At 37.9% G+C, this 21,359-nt stretch overlaps 1 protein-coding gene across 3 annotated transcripts in view; it reads left to right on the top strand.

The window, feature by feature from the left end:
* Positions 1–21,359, top strand: part of NAV3 (neuron navigator 3) — a 341,643-nt gene that overhangs the window by 168,026 nt on the left and 152,258 nt on the right. For all 3 annotated transcript variants that reach the window (XM_044384570.3, XM_026499977.4, XM_044384571.3), the window contains exons 9-11: positions 3,559–3,674; positions 17,901–18,009; positions 18,703–19,086. In XM_044384570.3, coding sequence (XP_044240505.2) covers positions 3,559–3,674; positions 17,901–18,009; positions 18,703–19,086 — 609 coding nt within the window. The remainder of the gene's footprint in view (positions 1–3,558; positions 3,675–17,900; positions 18,010–18,702; positions 19,087–21,359) is intronic.

The raw sequence follows: 21,359 nt of genomic DNA, 5'->3' as shown, positions 1-21,359 counted from the left end.
TGAGGCTTCTTGGCAAGCAGCCAGGAAGCTTTCCCTGTGGTCTCCAATCTCACTACATACTCTCCATTTAAACTTCTTCAGCAAGTAACAAAAATCCTTAGAAAACTTCAGAGGATTTTATCCCTTCATTCAAAGACAGCTGGCTAAGGAACAGGTCAGGGAAGTGCAGTGGCCAGGAAGAAGTGAGTCCAAGTAGAACTGACTATAGTGGGCTTCAGCAGTGAGTAGCGAGGGGCTATCAATAGACAGGGCTATAGGAGAACCTGGGTGACAGAGAAGAAAAGAAATGGGCTACACAGAGAGCCAGATATATTTCCCACATTTTAATGTTAACCAGAAGCTTGGGGCGCCTGGGTGGCACAGCGGTTGAGCGTCTGCCTTCGGCTCAGGGTGTGATCCCGGCGTTACGGGATCGAGCCCCACATCAGGCTCCTCCGCTGGGAGCCTGCTTCTTCCTCTCCCACTCCACCTGCTTGTGTTCCCTCTCTCGCTGGCTGTCTCTATCTCTGTTGAATAAATAAATAAATAAAATCTTAAAAAAAAAAAAAAAAAGAAGCTTACTTGCCTCAGGAGAATGTCTTTCCAGACCTTTAGTAATAATAATGCTTGAGTTCATAATTATTTTGCAAGGCACATATTTTTCTTTGCTTTCATACATGAGGAAATTGAGGTTCAGGGAGGCTAAGTAACTTAGCAAGGTCACATGAGTTAGTAACTAGTTAGTTAGAGAGCCAAGTTTTACATTGAAACCCAGTGCATGCACCATTATACCATGCTTCCTTCCATGTTCTATGCTCCAATAATGCTAATTTATCACCACTATTTTTTTTAAAAATTTTTATTTATTTATTCGACAGAGATAGAGACAGCCAGTGAGAGAGGGAACACAAGCAGGTGGAGTGGGAGAGGAAGAAGCAGTCTCATAGCGGAGGAGCCTGATGTGGGGCTCGATCCCATAATGCCGGGATCACGCCCTGAGCCGAAGGCAGACGCTTAACCGCTGTGCCACCCAGGCGCCCCAAAAAATATGGGTTTTGGGTTTTTTTTTTTCTTTTAAAGATTTTATCTATTTATTTATTTGGGAGAGAGAGCACAAGCAGGGGGAGCTGCAGACAGAGGGAGAGGGAGGGCACGCTCCCTGCTGAGCAAGGAGCCCAATGCGGGGCTTGAACCAGGACAATCATGACCTGAGCCGAAGGCAGACACTTAACCGACTGAGCCACCCAAGCGCCCCTATCACCACTATTAGTAAGATTTTTTATTTATCAAATATTTGCTGAGTGCAACATATTGCGAGACCAGGGCTAGGCATTGGGGTACAATGGTGAGCTTAAACGTGGACAATGGAGTGTAGTTTGGGAAATAAGCATTGATCAAATAATTACACAGATTTTGCATTACAAGAGTATGAAGTGCTGTCAAGATAGATACAGAGAGCAATAAGTACTTATAATTTGGGACTTTACCTGAAAAAGATGATTCTTAAAGAGTCCCTTGAACTGAGACTTAAAGGGAGAGTCTTAATTGGATGAAAAGGGAAGGAAAATAATGGAGTGTAAAGGCCCTGTTAAGGCAGGGAGCTATGAGAAGTGGGTAGAAGACTCTTGTGACCACAGGGGAGAGAGACAAGAGGAGTCCTGTGCAAGATGATCCTGGAGAAGCAGACGGAGATCAGCCCATGCAAAGCCTCATAAGTTCCCTAAAGCTTTCACCCAGGACACCACAAATGAGGAGCAGACTTATTGAGAAAAGATCATAAGTTTAATTCTATACATGATGGGCTTTAAGATATCTTAGTGACAACTAAGAGGTAATGTCAATTAAACAGTCGTGATACACATCTGGAATTCAAAGGAGAACGCTTGGTTAGAGTTTGAATTTGGGTCTCACGTGTGACTAGGTAATCATTAATACTATGAATGTGTTTCAGATCATCTAAAGAGACTACATTGAAAACTGGATGAAGCTTAGGATATTGTTTTGAGGAACCCACAGTTTTTGCTCTCTGTATCCCCTTCTTTTAACTACCCAGCACCACAACATTGAATGATGGGGTAAAAGAGAACAAGAGAGGGGAAAAGTAGCATCCACAGAGAATGGAGTATAAACTGGGAGATTTTTGTCATAGAAGCCAGGGTAGGGCAATTTCATGAAAAGAAAACTGGTCTTCTGTTCTAAATGCTGCCAAAACATCAAGGAAGGTGAAGACTAAAATGTATTGATTTTAGCAACATTGAGGTCTTTACTGGCCTTTATGGTACATCCTGTCACTTGGATAGTATATCCTCTTTCCGAATTTTGCCATGCTTTTTATATTCAATTTTAAGTTAGAATAAAATAAGGACAGTCTGCCAGAAATCAACAGAAACCATTTGTATGAATTCTTGCATAGCTCTTTCTTTTCTATATCAATCCCTGCATATACACATACATCCATATATACAGCAAAAAGTTTTCCATGATTTCTTAAAATCCTAATGAGCTCAGAGTTTCTATATCTGTCAGATCAATACAAAGTACTTTTGGTGTCAGTGACTGTACTTTATTTTCTTTCGAACGATACCAGGATTTAAAATAAAAGTAACATATTAGTTAAAAACTGATTCAGAAAAAAAATAACTGAATTTTTCTTTCACATCTAAATGTTCTCTATAGATGTCTTTAAAAGTAAGAAATATTTAGTGACTTCTTGCCATGGTCCAAACCCAGTCATGCAAATTGGACTCCCAGCAAATGAGAAATCTCCAAAGGACACAGTCTAGCATACAATGCTATATTACTATGTCTCCATCTGTGTCTTAGTAGTTCATGCTGTAGATTTTTTTAAGATGTGGTGATTTGGATCAAATATATGTAGATTTTGAAGCTGCATCAGGAAAGATCATGCCTCTTAAAACATTTGCCTGTGCATAAAAGAAAGAAGCAATGCATGAAGTAAGATTGGAATATCAAAATATATGCAGACCATCTGTTGTGTGCTTTTCATTTGGTTAGACCTACTCCCTACATGTTAATTGCACACACAAATACATACAAATGTACATACACACACATAAACATATAAAACATAAGGAGATGAAATTTTAATAGTGAGAATCTGGTTTTGATTGACTTTAATGTTTCTCAAATTTATTTTTATTTATGCTTCCAATTTTAGGACATATTTTCTAGAATTTTCATGGAAAAATCATTTGAGGGGTGCTTTCAGTACTTTTATTAGTTATTCTCACAAGAACACAACTTAGCCAGACTGTCTAAAACAGCAGAAAAAAAGTTGGATCTTTTCAAGTCTTTTGCTTCCTCCAAAATGCAACTCTTGGTTATTACAAGCTTTCAAGTTTAGAAGAATCTAAGAAATCTGATTTAATACCTTACTGCTACTTGGGTTGTATATGAAAAGTAAGGATCATCTCTTACAGATATTTTTTGAATGTCTCTGTCATAAGGTAATGCTTACTTAATAGAAAACGTTTACCATGTTGATTTCTGCTTGTACTAGAGAACTTTGAGTCGCTGGTGACAGTTGCTATTTGTTTTTGTCTTTTTGGTTAATTTCAGATCACATTCAGAAAATGAAGGTACCTCTTTACCATCTGCTGACTCCTGTACCAGTCCTACTAAGATGGATTTATCATATAATAAAACTGCTAAGCAGTGCCTAGAGGAGATATCTGGTAAGTGACCTGATTGATGGGTAGGTCAAACCTCAGAATTTTTGCAGTCTCTCCATAAGTCTTTTTATTAAGTCTTATTTGTGCTATACTGTTTTTTCTTAAGCATAAATGGACTGTGTACATCCCATGCTTCAGAGATTCTTAGATATTTGGCTGTTGTGCTCAGGGTGATCTCTTTGTTCTTCTGTGAAGAATTTTGTGAAGAATCATAGTGCTTTTAGAGGTTGAGCTCTTTAGGTCATTATTGCCCTCAGTCAAGTTCAATATAATCAGAGAAAATCTGGAAAACTTTCTATTGTTAATAAGACAGTCCTTGAATATATTTGGAGATATAAAAAAATGTTAGGGATCAGATGTCAGTGTAGATGTTCCATGGCCAATCCAACCCTCTTTTCAATTCAGTATTATTTAGAACACCCCTACATGATGGCTCCAAATGTGTATTTAGGAAAAAATCTAATTATGGAAATATTTCATTACATATAAATAATTCAAGAAAAAAAAAAAAAACATGTACATACCCCAGACGCAATTTGTCAGAGTTTTCAGTATATAAAACAAACTTCTCTGTATTAGTCCAATTTTTTTTTCTAGGACCCAGATAAACGTAGGCATATATGGAAGGCCTTTGGTGTGATTCTATTATATAGTTCTGTATTTATGAGCAACTAAGAAAGCTCTTAGCAAAGTATATGCTCCTAAGGGGAAAAAGAGTTTAAGAACATTTAATCTAAGTGTAAAAACTCATAGAAATAGAGGTATGTCTGTTATTCCAATAAGTTTCTGGTCAGCCCTTGTATATTCTGAAGAAAAAAATGAAAAGAACTATTTAATTTTTAAAAAATTGCTATTGTACTCCAAGAATCCAAAGTATTGTCCTGAAGCTCATGAAAATAACCGTATCACAAATTCAGGGGCTAAAGAGCTTCTCCACTTTGATGGACTTGAAAACTTTGGCCGCCATCAGCCATTACTGCAATATCCACCAGTAGATATTGACCACATGGATAGCACAACATCACGAGGGGTCCTTTTAGAATTATCCGTGGCATCATTAGGCATCAGAAGTTTGTGTGAAGATTACAATGGGCCAGTGCTGGGTAAAGGTAGAAAAGGTGATGCCAAGACATAGCTATCAGGATGGTATTTGCAGATTTTTCAAGTAATTGGGGGAAGTTTTGGCTTTCCCATAGCTCCAGACAGTCTCATAATCAGAATGATGGTGTATATCTGTATTGTGACTAGATATTTTAAAACTTGGTGTGGCATGAAGATTCATATACTTCACACATTTCTTTATTCATGAATGTCTTCAATTATGTATCAATATGCCTATGAAATACTAGAGCTCAAGTATGTAGGACAAAATGTGTTTAGTACAGTTTGAATTCCAATTTTTATGGTAATTTCACAAAGGAACATTGTTTCTTTGAAATTTATATATTACTGAGTATCTCTGATTAAATAAATAATCCATATTTGATTTTTTTCCTCTGGCTCCTTATGCTATCCACCGTTTGATCATTTTTTCATATTTCAGTTAATATTTCCATTTCATGTCCTGACATTTTTAAATATAACACTTGGAAGTGAAATATAAACTAAACTTTAACATAATATAATAATTTAATGGATTTATTAGGAGGTATAATATTACTTTGCCTTTTTATTAATTATTTATATAGAATCATAGATCTGAGTCTGTGATTTAGACAGAAATATAATAAAAGAAAGAAAACAGCAAATAAATGGTGAAATGAGTCTTATCTGATTGTGTCATTTCTGTTATTTGTTTAAAATGATAGTAAAAATAATAAAAACTTCTCTAATGCAAACTTGAGATTTCCTGGAAGAAAGATGATATTCATTTATGATTAGTAAGCTATAAATTGAGTACTGTAATTGGAAGAATCTAAGTGAGGGTATACAGGCAGACCAGTGATGAGAGAATTGATTAGCATACCCTGGCCTTTCTTCCAGTGAGCTTGTCTTCTAATCCCTCCTGAGCTACTTATGCTCATGGTCCTACCCTCAATCTGGGCATCATCAAGACTCGGCAGCTTCTCTATAGCCTCACTTCCAGGCACCCCACTCTTGCTGATTCCCTCCTGGCTTTTCAGTGTTCTTTCTTTTGTTCCAACTCTACCAGTGGTTCTACTAGGATTTCTAAATTCTGATTTAAATATGGATCCCATTTTTAAATCCGATTTCAATGGGGTCTAAATATTGATCCCACAGTCTTTTACGGACCCTCGCCAAACTCTGCATATTCTCCCCCCCCCCACCAACCCCCGCCCCACCAATTTTTCAATACTGTGCTGAATTCCTGTGGTAACTGAATGCAGTTTGACTTTTGCATTTACCCTTTACTCTTGCTCCCCTCTCACTTCATTTGATAAAATCACAGGCCTGGTTACATCCAACTCTCCACCTGTTCCATACCAGCAGTGGATGAACCTGGAGAAAAACACGTCCCATGTTGATGTGATTCACTTTTCACTTATGGCCCCCCAAATTTAATGAATATTTAGTGCTGTCTAGCAGTCATTCTGTATTTCTCCAGTCCATTCACTCTTTTTTTTTCTTGTAATCTAAGAACACACTCAAGTTCTTAATAATAATAGCACCTATTTTATTTATTCTTTTTTTTTTTTTTTTTTTTTGGTGGGGGAAACCATTACCCTATCAGTCATTGCTTTAGTGGTTCAAGTGAAATTGACTGAAGCAGACCAAATCAGAACAACCTTTTCCCTTGACCACAGTGACCCTTCAGGAATGGACATGTGACCCAATTCAGTTTAGTCAGAATTAATGAGAATAAATTTCAGAACTTTTCCTAAGACTATTAGAAGAGAGACATGGTTTTTCCACTGGACCCAAAGCTAATCAAAAGAAGCTTGGAGCTGCTGGCAGTTACCTTCACCCTCAAGTGAAACAAACATGGAGAAAACAGAACCAAGAACAGGAGAGAATGAGCTCAAGGTCATGGTAGGAAATGTCTGAGCCCCTGTGAACAAGCTATGCCTAAAATTATCCCTCCCTCCTTCCCTGCATTCTTCTGTTTTGTTCCCCAGGGAAAAAATCTCTTTTTATGCTTAAACGATGTGAAAAGCATCCCTATTGCATGACCTGCAAGATGTGTGACATGTAAAGATTTGTGATACTGTTAAGGAGCAAACTTGAATGGGTCACACTGAAAAGCAGGTTTGTTAGAGAGATTCATGAAGTTAGCCAGGAAACTTCGCTCTTTACACTTTCATCTACACAGTAATTCACATGAAGCTATAAAAAACATTCTCTTTATGATTAAATGGTAGTGGAAGTTAAAATGCAGTAAAATAATGGTGTGAAGAAACATATCAGAAATGAGTGACAATAAAATGGCATACAGGAGAAAACTCAAGACTTTTTCGATTTGGTGACCTTCTATCCCTCTGAAGCCTTTATGTATATCATTCAAGTTTCCTATTGTCATTTTCTTAGCGGGGGAACCTAGTGATATTTACCCAATCTAGTAATGGGGCTTCCATTAATTATTACAGTCAGGTGGAACATATTAAACAATTTGTGGCAATGGATGAGTGAGATTCTTACCTATCCTTTAAGATTTATGCCACAACCTCGATACTCTTAAGTCCAGCCAAAGTGATGGTTCAGATTTTACTGCTTTGGCTTGGGTTTCATTCTTATAATCATTGACAGAAAGAATTTGGCCTCAGAGACCATTCCTTTCATCAGGTGCCAAGAGATCCTGCCAAATGTTAAATAAACTGTATTTTTTAGTCCACTGGAATCATTCAGGGAAGTTTTTAGGATTATTTTTTTGTTTTTTGTTTGTTTGTTTTATATAAGTTAACACTTACCCTTTTTTTGTGCATAAGGCTTTTTACCAACATCTACAACATCTGTTTAATGCACTTTTTAACCTTTATCGAGAATTTATACTCAACTGAAAAATATTGAAAGTGCCAGACTGACTTAGTATTAGCAAAACTGGCATGCCATTTGTAAAAAAAAAAAAAAAAAAGGAATAACATAATAGGACGAATTTGGGAAATCATTTTAGAAGTGAAATTTAGATTAAGCAGAAGGATAAGCTAATAGTTACATGTGTTTTCTGACTTACCAGACTTTGTCTTGAGTAATGGTCAATATCTGGTATTTAAAACTTTTATAAATGATTACATAAGTTGTCTTTTCCTTGAATGTTTATAAAGATTAAGAAATCAAGCTCAGGTAATTTAAATCAATTTCAATCTCTTACTTAAATAGCCACTTTATAATTATCTTTACTAAAAAGCTGAAAAGCATTCCTTTTTAGAACATTATAGCAGCTATGCTTTATGTTAAGTCTTGGCAAAATTAGAGTGATTCTCGTTTTTAGTATTGATCGTGTATATTCATCTCCGATGCACCAAAGCTTCTTCCTCCACCTTGTATAGCATACATTTATATGGGTGAATACAATAAGTATAATTATACCCGTAAATGAATGCACATCCAAAGCAAGCAGGTATAACTGCCTCGAGAGAAGCAATAAATGGATTCCCCACTGTCGTTCAGGGTAAATTGATGAACTGACGTAGTTCCAAGGGAAAAGCTACTATAGGTGCAAGTTGACAATGAAATTTTTAGCTAAAGAAACAAACAAAAAAACCCTTGTGATGATTTCTGTTAGGCTTATTTCTTCAAAACAACCAGTTCCTCCTTATCAGCCCCTTCCTGGGTCCATTCCTACTCAAGGATTATATTTCCTGATCCACTGAATCAGGATGGACCGTGTGATTTAATTTGACCAATGAAATGTAAGGGGAAAAAATGAAGTGGGCCATTCCTGAGCGTGAGTTTTAAGAACCAATGCTTAGTTCTCTCATCTCTTCTCCCTCTGTCGTAAGATCAACATGTCTGAAGACTGGTATTGCTTTTTTAGCATGAGTCTTAGTATAAGGGGTCTGGATCAGGGCTGCAGCCAACAGAGTGGACATTAATGTGAGCACAAGTACATCTTTGGTTTTGTAAGCCACTAGAACTTCTAAAACATTTGTAGATTCAACGTAACTTAGTCTAAGCTAGAATTCCTCCACCTTGGCATTACTGACATTGTAGTCTGCATAATTCTTTGTTGTGGGGGGCTGTCCTGTCATTGTAGGGGTATATCAGCGTCATTGGCCTCTACGTGTCTGAAGCACCATCTCCCCAGTTGTGACAACTGAAAATGTTTCCTGATGTTGCTGAATGTCCCCTAACCCACTTGAATGTCCTCAACCCAGCTGAAAAACACTAGTCTCAGCCTAGTGCTTAGCAAAGTGAGGTTCCAGAACCAGCAGTTTCTGCATCACCGAAATATGTTAGAAAGGCAAAGTCTCAAGCCCCTTTCAGACCTACTGAATGAGTAGGGATGGGGCTGGGGCCCAGCAAGCTATAACTTGATGAGTCTTCCAGGAGTTCTGAACATTAAAGTTTGAGAACAGCTGGTTTAAGCTGCTTGGTACACAAGTTCATTTGCATCAGAAGAGGGTATAGTTATTGCTTTCACTTATTTTGATGTCTAAAGCATAAGAATTCCCTTTTTTGTGAATCTGTAAGACTCGAGAGTACACTGCATGTGTACTTTAGTGTAATACATGTCAGACAAATTAAAGTTTTATAGCGTCAGTAAATTTGCTATAGTCTTATAACCCGGTGATTCACTGGGTCACAATAATTTCAAATAAAGAAAAAGAGGTGTATTGCTTAGGAATCCAGAGGGGAGTGGCATTTTGATCTTCTAAGAAAAACACTTTGTAAAATGATGTTTTTATACGGATAATCATCAGTTTCTATGATTTGACATTTGTACCCTCATTTAAGCACATTTTATATAAAAAAAATTTTTTTAAAGACCAAAGAATTGAGAATCAGTATTCACATTCACAGGTTTATTCGTTTGCTTAATTGCAATTTTTTTCTACAAATAATTGTAAAAAATTGCTTTTCATTTAATTCCCTTTTATATATGTGTGCGAAACAGATCTAGGTATGATCTGCCTTGAGGTTGGGCTAAGAATTAATTAGCTTTGCAAAGTAGGTTATTATCATATGTAAAGGTATAGGCAGTGTATATTATAATGCTAATTTATATAGTTAAGAAATTGGGCATTTCCCCTAGTTGAGGTAGGCAATAGGAAGTGAAAACTTAGAGGTAATTTGATCATATTAGTTCAGAAAATAATGGAGACTTGTCAGTTTTAATGGCACAAATATTTCTATGTATTTCTCCACTTTCCTCCTTCTCATATAGAATGTTTACGGGCAGAAAAATCTCAAAAAAAAAATTTTTTAATGCTCTTCTTAACTCTAAATAGTACACATGGCCCCTACTAGACCTAATAAGTGTTTTAAAAGTTTTCCTAAAATCAGAATTTCCAGGTGCTGGTGAGCATTCACAACCAGTACAAGATAAATATAATTGTACTGATAAATTGTACTGATAAATAAAAAGATCTGATAAATCTGTATTTATTTATTATAAATTTATCTGTACTGATAAATATAAATATAAACCTACATTTATCTTGTAGGTTTTCTGTTTTTATTAAAATATTAAAAAACAAAGAGCTGCCGCTGCTGCAGCAATAGGTTTATGGACTAGACCAGAAAAATGCTCAGTATCAAAAAGCGTAATGTACATTTTATATTTTTTGTGACATCATTATTTCCTGCATACTTGGCCATCAACTTTTAATTATGTGCTTTGAGTGAAAATACTGAGGAAAATCCTCGAGTCATTTTCTTTGCTAATTTTTGCAGGAAGAAATCTTTCTTTTTATTGTCATGTTAGGATTTTACTAAGCAGCTTCAGAATAACAAGCCCTTGAAAGATGAGGTGAGGTCTTTCCCTTTAAAGCATTATCTGCCAGCCAGTGGAGAGTGTCATGCTACATTTTTTAGGTCCTTTACACTCTTGAATTTGATTTGTGCTTTTACAGCACAAATCCCAACATTCAGAAGGCAGATCTGCCTGCTTCAGCTGCCTGCAGCTATAGAGAATTAGTCTGTCATTCTCCGAGTCAGAGAATGTGTGAGTGAGTGAGTGTGTGTGTGTGTGTGTCTGTGTGTCCGTGTCTGGGGCCGGGTGGCCAGGAGTGATTTAAACGTGCATAGGGTTAATAGTGTAGCATATCGTTCAGGCTTGGCTTTGAAACCTGTGGCATTCTAGGCTGGACAGCCGCTTCCGTGCTTCTGTTTTAATTTAGCAGGATGTTTGCTGCCATGGCAGCCAGCAGCATCCACTGCAGCAGCAAGGAAGGGCCATAGATCTGAGGATGCAGGTGGAATACTAAAACACCAGCCGCTCGTGCAGCACGGGGCTCCAGTGCTTCATTTCTGCTCTTAGGGGGCTCCGATGCGGAGGCGGTACGTGCTGCACCGTGTCAGCTCATCTAGAGTCAAAGGCTGCAGACCTAGATCAGTGGAGGGCTGGTGAGAGGTAGGGAAAAGAAAGAAAGAAAGAAAGAAACCGTGAGAAATATCACTGGTGCCTCACTACCTCGCATTTGGGAGCACAGAAGTGGTAGAGGGAGATGTGGACCCATCGTGCTGCTGAGACATGTGATTGGATGAAGACTGGAAAACGTAGTGGGCTTCCTCTGCTACTTTCAGCTGGAGCAGTGTCTTTGGTGAACTCTTTTCTGCTTCAGATACACTCAAGCAAAATGATTGTAAGTACTGCTGATTAGAGAGAGAATGTGGCAAGCTCAATTGTGGGCAACTGATTAATTGTACTGTCGCTCTAGAATGTTACGTGAATGTTGGCGCCTGTTGGGGCTTTTACTGAAGTGCATGTGTTAATTAAAACCAAAAAGGCCAGTTGCTCTCTCTGTGTAAGAAGACAATATGAAGTCCAGTTGAAAAGAAGAAGCCCCTAGAAGAGCCATGCAGCGGCCGGCTGAACTCTCTGTGTTTCGGAGCAAAGAAGTAAGGAGAAAGGGAGCCTGCCTTCAGAAACAAAAGTCTCTCACCAATCTTTCCCTGACCAGCGAGGGGGAGAGGAGACCCACTGTGCGCATTTCCAACTGGTTTGGAAATGCTGCAAAGGCCAGCCAGAGAGAATCCGACTATGCAGAGAGGCGTTCGCTGTCCAGATTTCTCTCGCGCTCCGTGCAGTCCCTGTACCACGGCAGCGGCCCGGGCGCCTGGAACCTCCTGCCTGCCAGCCAGTCGGGCAGTGAGGGCTTAGAAGACTGGTCTTCCAGAAGAGGCCTGGAAGGCGAGAGTGATGAAGACAGCAGGTCCGAAGATGAAAACGTGTCCTCCAGGCAAAGCAGCATCAGCAGGAGCTGGGCTGAGGAGGAGGGAGAAAGCTGCCTGCGGGAAGGCACGGCCCATCTGGATGAGGATGTGATCCTCACAATGCTGGGCGACCTGGAACAGGCACTTTACACTGACTTGTTGGGTAAGTCGGATTTGTTCCCAAAAGGAGGATGGAATTTTAAGGAGCTGCCCGTTTGCATTAGCTAAATAGCTTCCATTCTCCCGACTGGATATTTAAAACTCTAGTGGCTCAAAAAAAATTTTTTTTTAATTACTTGTTGCCATTATTTTCTTTGTAAAGCTGAACTTTGAGAACCAGTCGTAAAGTCTATTTGGAGAAAATAAATAGCAGCATTCTGCCCTGGGCATTATTGGCCTGGTATCCAGGACATTCTAGACATCCATAAAGGAGTGTTAACATTTTAAAATTGCAAACATGTTTGTTACTTTGTAATTAACGGGACCTATTTATTGAATTTCCCTCAAGGTGACCTCACCACCAATATGGAATGAACAATGAAGGGCCTCTCGGGTAAATTTCTTGTATAGTCAATTTCTTCTGCTGCCTCAGTGGTATCCAAAGAGATGGCCCTCATTTGTACCTCCGTGACAAGCACCATGCATGCTAGTAACACTTTTAGAAATGCAGAGACATCTTTTGACAGCTTTACTCACACATTGTTTTTTTTTGTTTGTTTGGTTTTTTTTTTGGTGTTTGGCAAAAAATTCTCCTGAACTTGTACATTGTAACTATTTAAACTGCTGTGTTGATGACTGTGAACTATTTTTATACTTTACAAGGTGGGCCTTTTTGATGACATAAGTCTCAGTAATAACTTCTGACATAATCTTTAATTAACAAGATATGAAGATATCTGAAATGAGTCTTCTATTCTGTTTCAGTTTGGGCTTTGCTGCTGCTTAAATAGCCAAACTGTATCCATTTTAGTTGCTATGTCTAACTAAGTGTTCTGCCCAAGTGCATTTACATCACACAGTCCCTTTTTCAAAAATCCAGAAGTTTTAAACCATTGACCACATCATATTTTGCTAATATATATGTTTACAAGAAAACTTCATGTAAGATGAAAGAATTAAACCTGACTGGTGATCTCTTTGTTTCTGGTTCATACAACTGATGCTAAATGTAGATGTGTTTTTATTCTCTGTGTAGACCCTCCTGTTACCAGATGTTTGATGAGGCTTTCTGGAATCTTAGTGAACCAGCGTTAGAAGAAGAAAGCTTAGAGAGACAACAGAGGCAAATATTGGTCAATTTTTCATGTCAGTTTGACTTTAACAGAGTACTGTTTCACAGTTGTGGGAATAGTGATTTTTGAATCAGAATCTGAATGCACCAGGTGCACAGACATAGATTTACTTCTTCACTATTGTGTGATTTCTGTGATGAACTGTTTCTCACGAAAGACCTCTATGCACTACAAAGGCATGAGAGGGGGCTTACTCCTTAAGGATCTTTTTATTTTTTTGATCCTCTGAAACTGCAGAATCAAATAATATTCATCTTTTGCCTTCAAAGTAGTAGCATTTATCTTGTTCCAAGTACCTTGTATATAAGTATTCTCAAAGCTATGAACAGAGAGCAGTCCCCTGGCAGTATTTGTTGGTTGCTCTGTTAAATTATACCATGCTGTACGTGGGTGTGTAGATGACATATGCCTTTTTGTGCATAAATAACTTGGAGCATTACTGTCAGAGCATAATCTCTCAATAGAAGTCTGTATATTCCATGGTGTTTAAACTGAGCGTCTGCTTATTATATTTATGGGATTATTCTTTTTAAGGCTTCCCCTACCCCAACTTATGCAGTATTCAAAAATGCAAGTGAAAAAGTAAGGAAGAATTTATTCAAATAGTTTTGACATGAATAATCATATCAGGATAATGAAGCACTCCAAAGCAATTTCCTAAATAATGATGCATGTTAAGTTGGTAAATAAATCCAAGCCCAGAGCACAGAGGAATTTCAGGATTTCTGCCACGTGTTTGACTAGGTTCTGCTTCTGACTCAAAATGGCCTCTTCCAAGTTAATTTTTAGGCAAGGTTCCTTGAGTTCAACTCTTTAATCTTTAGCATCCCAATAGATCAGACAACGGTCTGTACTATAACTATATAGGAGAATATTTAAAAGGTAATTGGCTATGTTTTGGCTGTTTTCTGCCCAAAGTATCTGACTTAAGAGGATTTGAAAAATTTTCATCCAAATCACTGTTGGGGTCATCTATAAAATTAGGGTTCTCAAAATAAATCTGGCAGCTGTACTCTAATAACATTTGCAAAGTAGATGGTGTAGAGGACATAATTCTCTATGAATCAGGTTCATTCATATATAATTTGACTTCCTATTAAAAGATGACAGTGCTGGCAGTGTTGATTACAATGTATATAATTAAAGCCTAAAAAGTAAGAGCAGGACCACACAGATTAAGTGGCCCATCTGCCCCTAAGCAAAAATGTAGAAGCCGCTATTTTTCCTAAAGGAAGCTTCCTGAGTGTCAGGATAGTAAGGGCTTACACACATTTTCCAAAATGGTATATTCTGGAATTCACTTTACGTTTTTAACATGGTTGTAAACTGCTTTCTCATTGCTTATTAAGTGTCCTCTATAAGTGGGGCAAAGAGTGGTCTCAGCTGAGCCTTAGTGGCTTTGAGATTATGGAAGTGAGAGGAGATAAAACACTTTTATGACTGAATGAATTTTTCATATATATATTTTTTCTCCTAACTTTTATTTGTTACTAAATGTGTCATTGTACTTATGCTTTTACATTTGGCCTTTTCAGTTGAGATTCCCTTCCCTCCCCCAATCTTCTAGACATCATTTGGATACAAATTTATAGGATGTTTCAGATTTGTGTAATCCTAAAGGGGTTTGTAGTGTATTTAATTGTATTTTGACTTTTGCAAGTCATTGAAAACATTCACTGCAATAAATTTTGAGTTGGTTGTTGTCTTCCATAACATGAATGAGGCAGCAATTAAGTTTTGCTCAATAAGGACTGGGAGGAAAATATCCATTTGTCTGATTGTCTTGAACAGTGCAGTGACATATGAGTGAATAATGTGATGAATAAAACCAAAGGAGGAAAGGAGGTTGTGGTTCTGAAATATGAGAGAAGCTATATATAAACAAAAATGGATGCACTTGGAAAAACCAAGGCTCTAAGATGCCTGTTGGATTGGAAGAAGGATATTTTTATTTATTTATTTATTTATTTATTTATTTATTTATTTATTTATTTAGATATATTACGTATTTGAGAGAGACTGAGCATGGGGGCAGGGAGGGGCAGAGGGAGAGAATCTCAAGCAGACTCCACGCTGAGTGGGGAGCCTGACTCAGGCTGCAGGCTCTGCGTGGGGCTCGGTCCCACAACCCATGAGATCACGACCTGAGCTGAAACTAAGATGTTTAACCACCTGAGTCACCCAGGAACCCCAGAAGAAGGACATTTAAAATATGAAGATGTGAAAAAACATTTAGTGAAATGGAATGTCTGAAAATACAATGTTCCTATAATTTATATTAAGAAGGTATTGAAAATAATTCAAATATCAATGCTATTAATATCCTGGCAGTTGACAAGTGGTTGAGATGCAACTTGTACAGTATAAGAGTTCTCACAGAGGGAAGGGGCCCAAGGACAGGGATGTGTAATGGTATATTCTATGACCTCGTGTAAGGTCAATAACTATATTCCCTCCTCCCTCCAATAAAGGTCATCTCAATACTTCCCTCCTTTAAGACTTGTCAGTTCTTACCATCACTTAGAAACTTAGGCTTGTTACTGTATGAAATCTTATATTCTGATACTGGCTTTAGTGCTTCTTCAATTTTGTCTCATTCTTCACTATTTCTTTTGCCCACTTGGAGCAAAATCTCTCCAATCACCTCTGCCACCTACACCTTTGGCTGTAATGATATTTTGACCTTTAAGATTTTCCTTACACTCTCCTTCTTTATCTTCAGGGTTTTACCAGATTATTTGGAAGTAAAAAGTAAGCTTTTTCCTAGCCGTTTCTCAACTATGCCGTTATATTTATGAGAAGGACGGGAAGAAGTTCCGGAGAGATTATGATTAGAATCTCAAGGGTTATTAACAGTTCTGAGTTTTAAAGTGATGTTAATTGATAAGGTTGAGGATTTCATGCCTTGAATCAATGTAGGAAAAGTTTATGTCATGTGCATGAGGGTACAACACATATTTTTCTATCTTGACAATGTATTTAAGGACATTTTTCATACTTTCTAAGTTTGAAGTAATAATGTTATTGTTAAGCATATTTTAATTGTTTGTGTATTTTGTCAATTAAAAAGTAGAGATTTACAGACTGGCAGCAGAATGGTGGTTGTTTTGGCAACTACCCGGGATGAGGAAAAAACGAACAATGTAGTGATGTTTGGCTGAAGAAGAAAATTGAGGAAAGGGCAGTTGGTGTCTTCCAGTCTCTGAGGGTTATGGTGAGGGTAGTATAGAGTTGTTCAGTCACCTTCTGCAGCTCCTAGGACCACTGGATGGAAATGAAAGGGAGGCAAACTATTCATCCTCAGAAATGTTTTCACAATTAGACCTGTCCAATAGTAGAAGGGGCCATGTCTTCCTGGAGAGGATGCCTCTCCAGTCTTAGAGGTTTCAGGCAGAGACACATGGCTATCTCCCAAGTGAGGCATAGATGTCTTCCCTCACTGGCTGAGGGGTAAGGTGAGACATGCTTTGAAATCCCTACCAACTCTATAACTACATTATACATGTTAAGCGGGTGTATTTGCTCTGTATGTATTTTTAATCTGGCATGAATTCTGTGGAAGAAAATGAACAAGTTAAATATCTACCAGTATTCTTGAAACAGACTGTAGGTATGAATCTTGACTTGTCTGTGTGACAGTTTTCATACAGGAGTTTAATATATGCTGTTTCCTACCTTTCACTTTCCTTTCTGTTTTTCCTTTCCTTTCATTCCCTTCTCTTTCCCATCATCCCCTTCTTTTGCCTTCTCCTTTTCCCCTCTCCTTCTCATGACTTTCCACCCCTTAGGCCATCCGTTCTCCTACCTCCCATCTTCCCTCCCTTCCTTTCCTCCTTCATTTTTCTTTCTTATTAAAATTTCTCGTACTTCTTCTTACTGTCTCCGCCATCTTCTTCTCAGTATCCAGATAGACCAGTTTCAGATGGCCACTGGCCTGGAAGTATTGCATGTCCATAATCAAACTGGTTTAATGGCACCTCTGCCTCCAAATGACAGGTAGTGGTTGAGCAAGGCCAGCATTTGTCACACTGGCCGAGCTGCTGGTTTCCTGCCTATTAAACACAGGGGCAGGGACTTTCCTGGAACTCTAGTGTCACAGGTGGATGTTGTGAATCCCTGCAGAAAGTGGAAAATATTTAAAAATAAAGCCATCCAATGTTAATAGAAGACTTACAAAGGTATTGCTTCTGTAAGAAAAGGCCTCTACCTTATTCCCCAGAGTCCAAATGTGTAATTGCTACAAGGTAAGTTTATCTTACTATTCTGACTAGACCTAGAGACAGGTAATTATGAGATTAATTAGGATCCAAATAATTTCATATTTTTAAATTAAGCTCAGTAATATGGAGTTACTGTAGAATATATTTCTGAATTAATCACTGTCATTTTGTAATTATTAAGGTCATGGATCTACAAAGTATTATTGTATTATCATCACTCCTTATCAATTATTACTTGTAATGTTACATTTGTTTCTATTCACGTTTTATTGAATGTGAATGTAGAAAAAAGAATTACAATGTTCAGATAGCAGGCATTTGGAATTTCCTACCATTATTGTATTTTTAAGGAGAGGAATTTATATTACTTATCTATGTGTACAGATATTCTGAGACCAGTAAATGACTTGACTGAAAAATACATTATTATGTTACTTTTCTAGGTGAAGACCCTGAAACAAGAAGAATGAGAACAGTTAAAAACATAGCAGATTTGAGGCAAAATTTAGAGGAGACTATGTCCAGTCTTCGTGGGACCCAGATAAGCCACAGGTTTTTTTCTCAATTCTATATATCTTTGGGCCAATAAGGAAAAAAATGACAACCAAACACTTAACCTTACTTATAAGGATAAAGAAAGAATTTAATTTTCCCTTACTATTTTCTCATTTAAATTTTACATGACATTCAGCTGGTGACTTCTTAGCACATACCCAGGGACTTTTTTCTCTCATCCATTTCTTCTTCCATGGAGTGTCTCTTTCAAACTGAATTAGATACTGAAACTACCACCATCGCTACCAGTTAGATTTCCATGCCCGTGACAAACAACACTGGGCAGAAGTCGCAGTTGAAATGCATTTGGGGTGGGGTGGGGGTGGGGGGTATAGAGAGACTCTGAAACTTAATTGTACTCAACCTCCAGAATAGTTCCGGGAAGCCATTGGGGTTAGGTGAAGGGTTCGTTGAAACTGTGAAATAAAATTTTGCTTTATCTAAAATGCGACGATGGCCTTTCTTTCAAAAGCAAAAAAGCAAAACAGCAAACTTCAGATGAATGCCCCATCCCACACTTTGACATCTGCAGAAGTGTTTTGCATCTCATCATGAAAGCATAATTTGACTTTCATGAAAATGACATACTTCTAAGAAATGACTCAGCCCTAGCCTTTCCCATCTTCATGTATTCTTGGTCTATGATCCCAAGGGAATCCGAGTATAGTTCTTTCTTCGTTTGTTTGCCAGCACCCTGGAGACAACATTTGACAGCACTGTGACAACAGAAGTGAATGGAAGGACCATACCCAACTTGACAAGCCGACCCACTCCCATGACCTGGAGGTTGGGTCAAGCGTGCCCTCGACTTCAGGCTGGAGATGCTCCCTCCCTGGGGGCTGGCTACTCTCGCAGTGGTACCAGCCGATTCATCCACACAGACCCCTCGAGGTTCATGTACACAACACCTCTCCGTCGAGCAGCTGTCTCTCGACTGGGAAACATATCCCAAATTGACATGAGTGAGAAAGCAAGCAGTGACCTGGACATGTCTTCTGAAGTTGACGTTGGTGGATATATGAGTGACGGTGATATCCTTGGGAAGAGTCTCAGGGCTGATGACATCAACAGTGGGTAAGTGGCCTTTGGTCTCTACCAGCACTACACAAACAGGGAAAGTGTTCTAAGATGCATTAGGTGGAGAAAGAGTAATTAGGTTAGCTTACAAAGTTATTAGAAAACGTGATAAATCAAAGGTGGCTTGGGGGTGTATCAGGCCCTCTCTTCTGCTCATTCATGAAAAGTAAAATATATAAATCTTCTATAAAATATTTTCATTGTAAGCCCTTAAATCTTTCTATTGTTAGTTTAGAGAACCAAATGTGCCCTGTGCTTTTTGGAGTGATTTTCACACACTTCTTAAGTCACAGATTTTGTAGTGAAATACATGGGAAGGGGACAGGAGGAGTTTTGCTGAGCTGCTGGATTTTTTTTTTTTTAATTTGGCTTGTCAAAGCTGCCTCTAACTTCTTTGAAGACAAATATTTTCTAGTATTCTTCAATTATGTACCTCCAGTCTAACAAGGGAAAGGCATTTTAGAATTGAGAGTTTCGATCTCTTTTGATGGTATCAAATTAAAAAAAAAATCTGAGCCTTTGTTTTTCTTCTGTTTTCTATTATAATCCCCAAAAATGTTGTGATTATAAAACTCTTTAAGATTTTGGCAACGTGGAATTTTTAGTTCAATCTGAGAATGAGCCCCAATGGAAGCAATAGGATACTCTATTAAAGCTACTTCTATAAATAATTGTAATTCCTTACAGATATGAAAACTGATCCTAATTGGCCACAATTGTATAATGCTAAGGAAAGGTGAGACTTGCATTAGAACTCACATACATCTGACTTCAAAACCTTGGCTCTATAATGCGAGGAAAAACCTCCCAAATCAATTTTATAATTTTCACGTTTTCCCAAAACTCTAAATTTAGGGTTTTGACCTACTTTTTGTACTTATACATCTGAGAGGACCAGTATCAGAAAGCATTCTTCTCTATGAGTAACCCTTCCTGACTTCATTCATGAAAGAAAGGAAAAGAAGAAAAGAAAAAAGAAAAGCTTATTTGAAAGGTGACAGACCTAAAAAAAATACAGAAGAGGTTTAGATCAGATGTACAGCTCTGCTGTGATAATCTCAGATCCAGGGCTTTTGTAGTTGCCCCTTCCCAGATGGTGAAATTCCAACAGTTTAGAATTAAGGAGACAGATTGCGATCAGTTAGGGGAGGAAGTAGTTGAGATGCCACTGGAGTCAGAGTCCAATTTAAATTCCTTTCTACAATTTGCTATCTGTGGACTCCTTGGGGGCTTAATTTATCCAAACTCTTTTTTTGTTTGTTTTCTGTAATAAGGATAAAATTGCAGAAACTCCACAAAATTATTAGAAATTAAGGAAATAACACACAAAATTATACTAACTCGAAGCCTGTCACAGTATGAGTGTTGAGTAAGTTTGTCATCAGCATCATAATTCCATTTATTATCATTAATAATCACAACTAATTTGTGAATGTTTTTGTTATCATTTTTGTACATAAATACCACCTAGGAGGGAATACCCATTCAGGGAACATAATGGCAGCACAAGAACACCTCAGGCATGAATTTTTTCTCATGTCTCCTCCTTTTCTCACCCACTGTTTCCGCTCTCACTCCTATGTCCTCCTCTTTTCTTTCTTCATCTCTTTAAATTAGAGCATGTGTGTTTTTATATTCACTACTGGATGAAGATTTATTTTTTTAATTTAAATTCAATTAATTAACATATAGTGTATTATTGGTTTCAGAGGTAGAGTTCAGTGATTCATCAGGCTTATATAATATCCAGTGCTCATCACATCACCTGTCCTCCTTAATGCCCGTCACCCAGTAACCCGATCCCTCCACTCCCTCCCCTCCAGCAACCCTCAGTTTGTTTCCTATGGTTGAGTCTCTTATGATTTGTCTCCCTCTCTGATTTCATCTTGATTTGTTTTTCCTTCCCTTTCCCTATGATCTTCTGCTTTTGTTTCTTAAATTCTACATATGAGTGAGATCATATGATAATTGTCTTTCTCTGATTGACTTATTTCACTTAGCATAATACCCTCTAGTTCCATCCAAGTTGTTGGAAATGGCAAGATTTCATTTGTTTTGATGGCTGAGTAGTATTCCATTGTATATACACACCAGAACTTCTTTATCCATTCATCTGTTGATGAACATCTGGGATCTTTCCATAGTTTGGCTGTTGTGGACATTCCTGCTATAAATATTGGGGTGCAGGTGCCCCTTCAGATCACGTTGTATCCTTTGGGTAAATACCTAGTAGTGCAATTACTGGATCGTAGTGTAGCTCTATTTTTAAC

The sequence above is a fragment of the Ursus arctos genome, unplaced genomic scaffold (genome assembly GCF_023065955.2).
Source record: "Ursus arctos isolate Adak ecotype North America unplaced genomic scaffold, UrsArc2.0 scaffold_21, whole genome shotgun sequence".
Lineage (NCBI taxonomy): Eukaryota > Metazoa > Chordata > Mammalia > Carnivora > Ursidae > Ursus > Ursus arctos.
The sequence above is the reverse complement of the archived record's forward strand: the minus strand, read 5'-3'. Positions and strand labels throughout refer to the sequence as shown.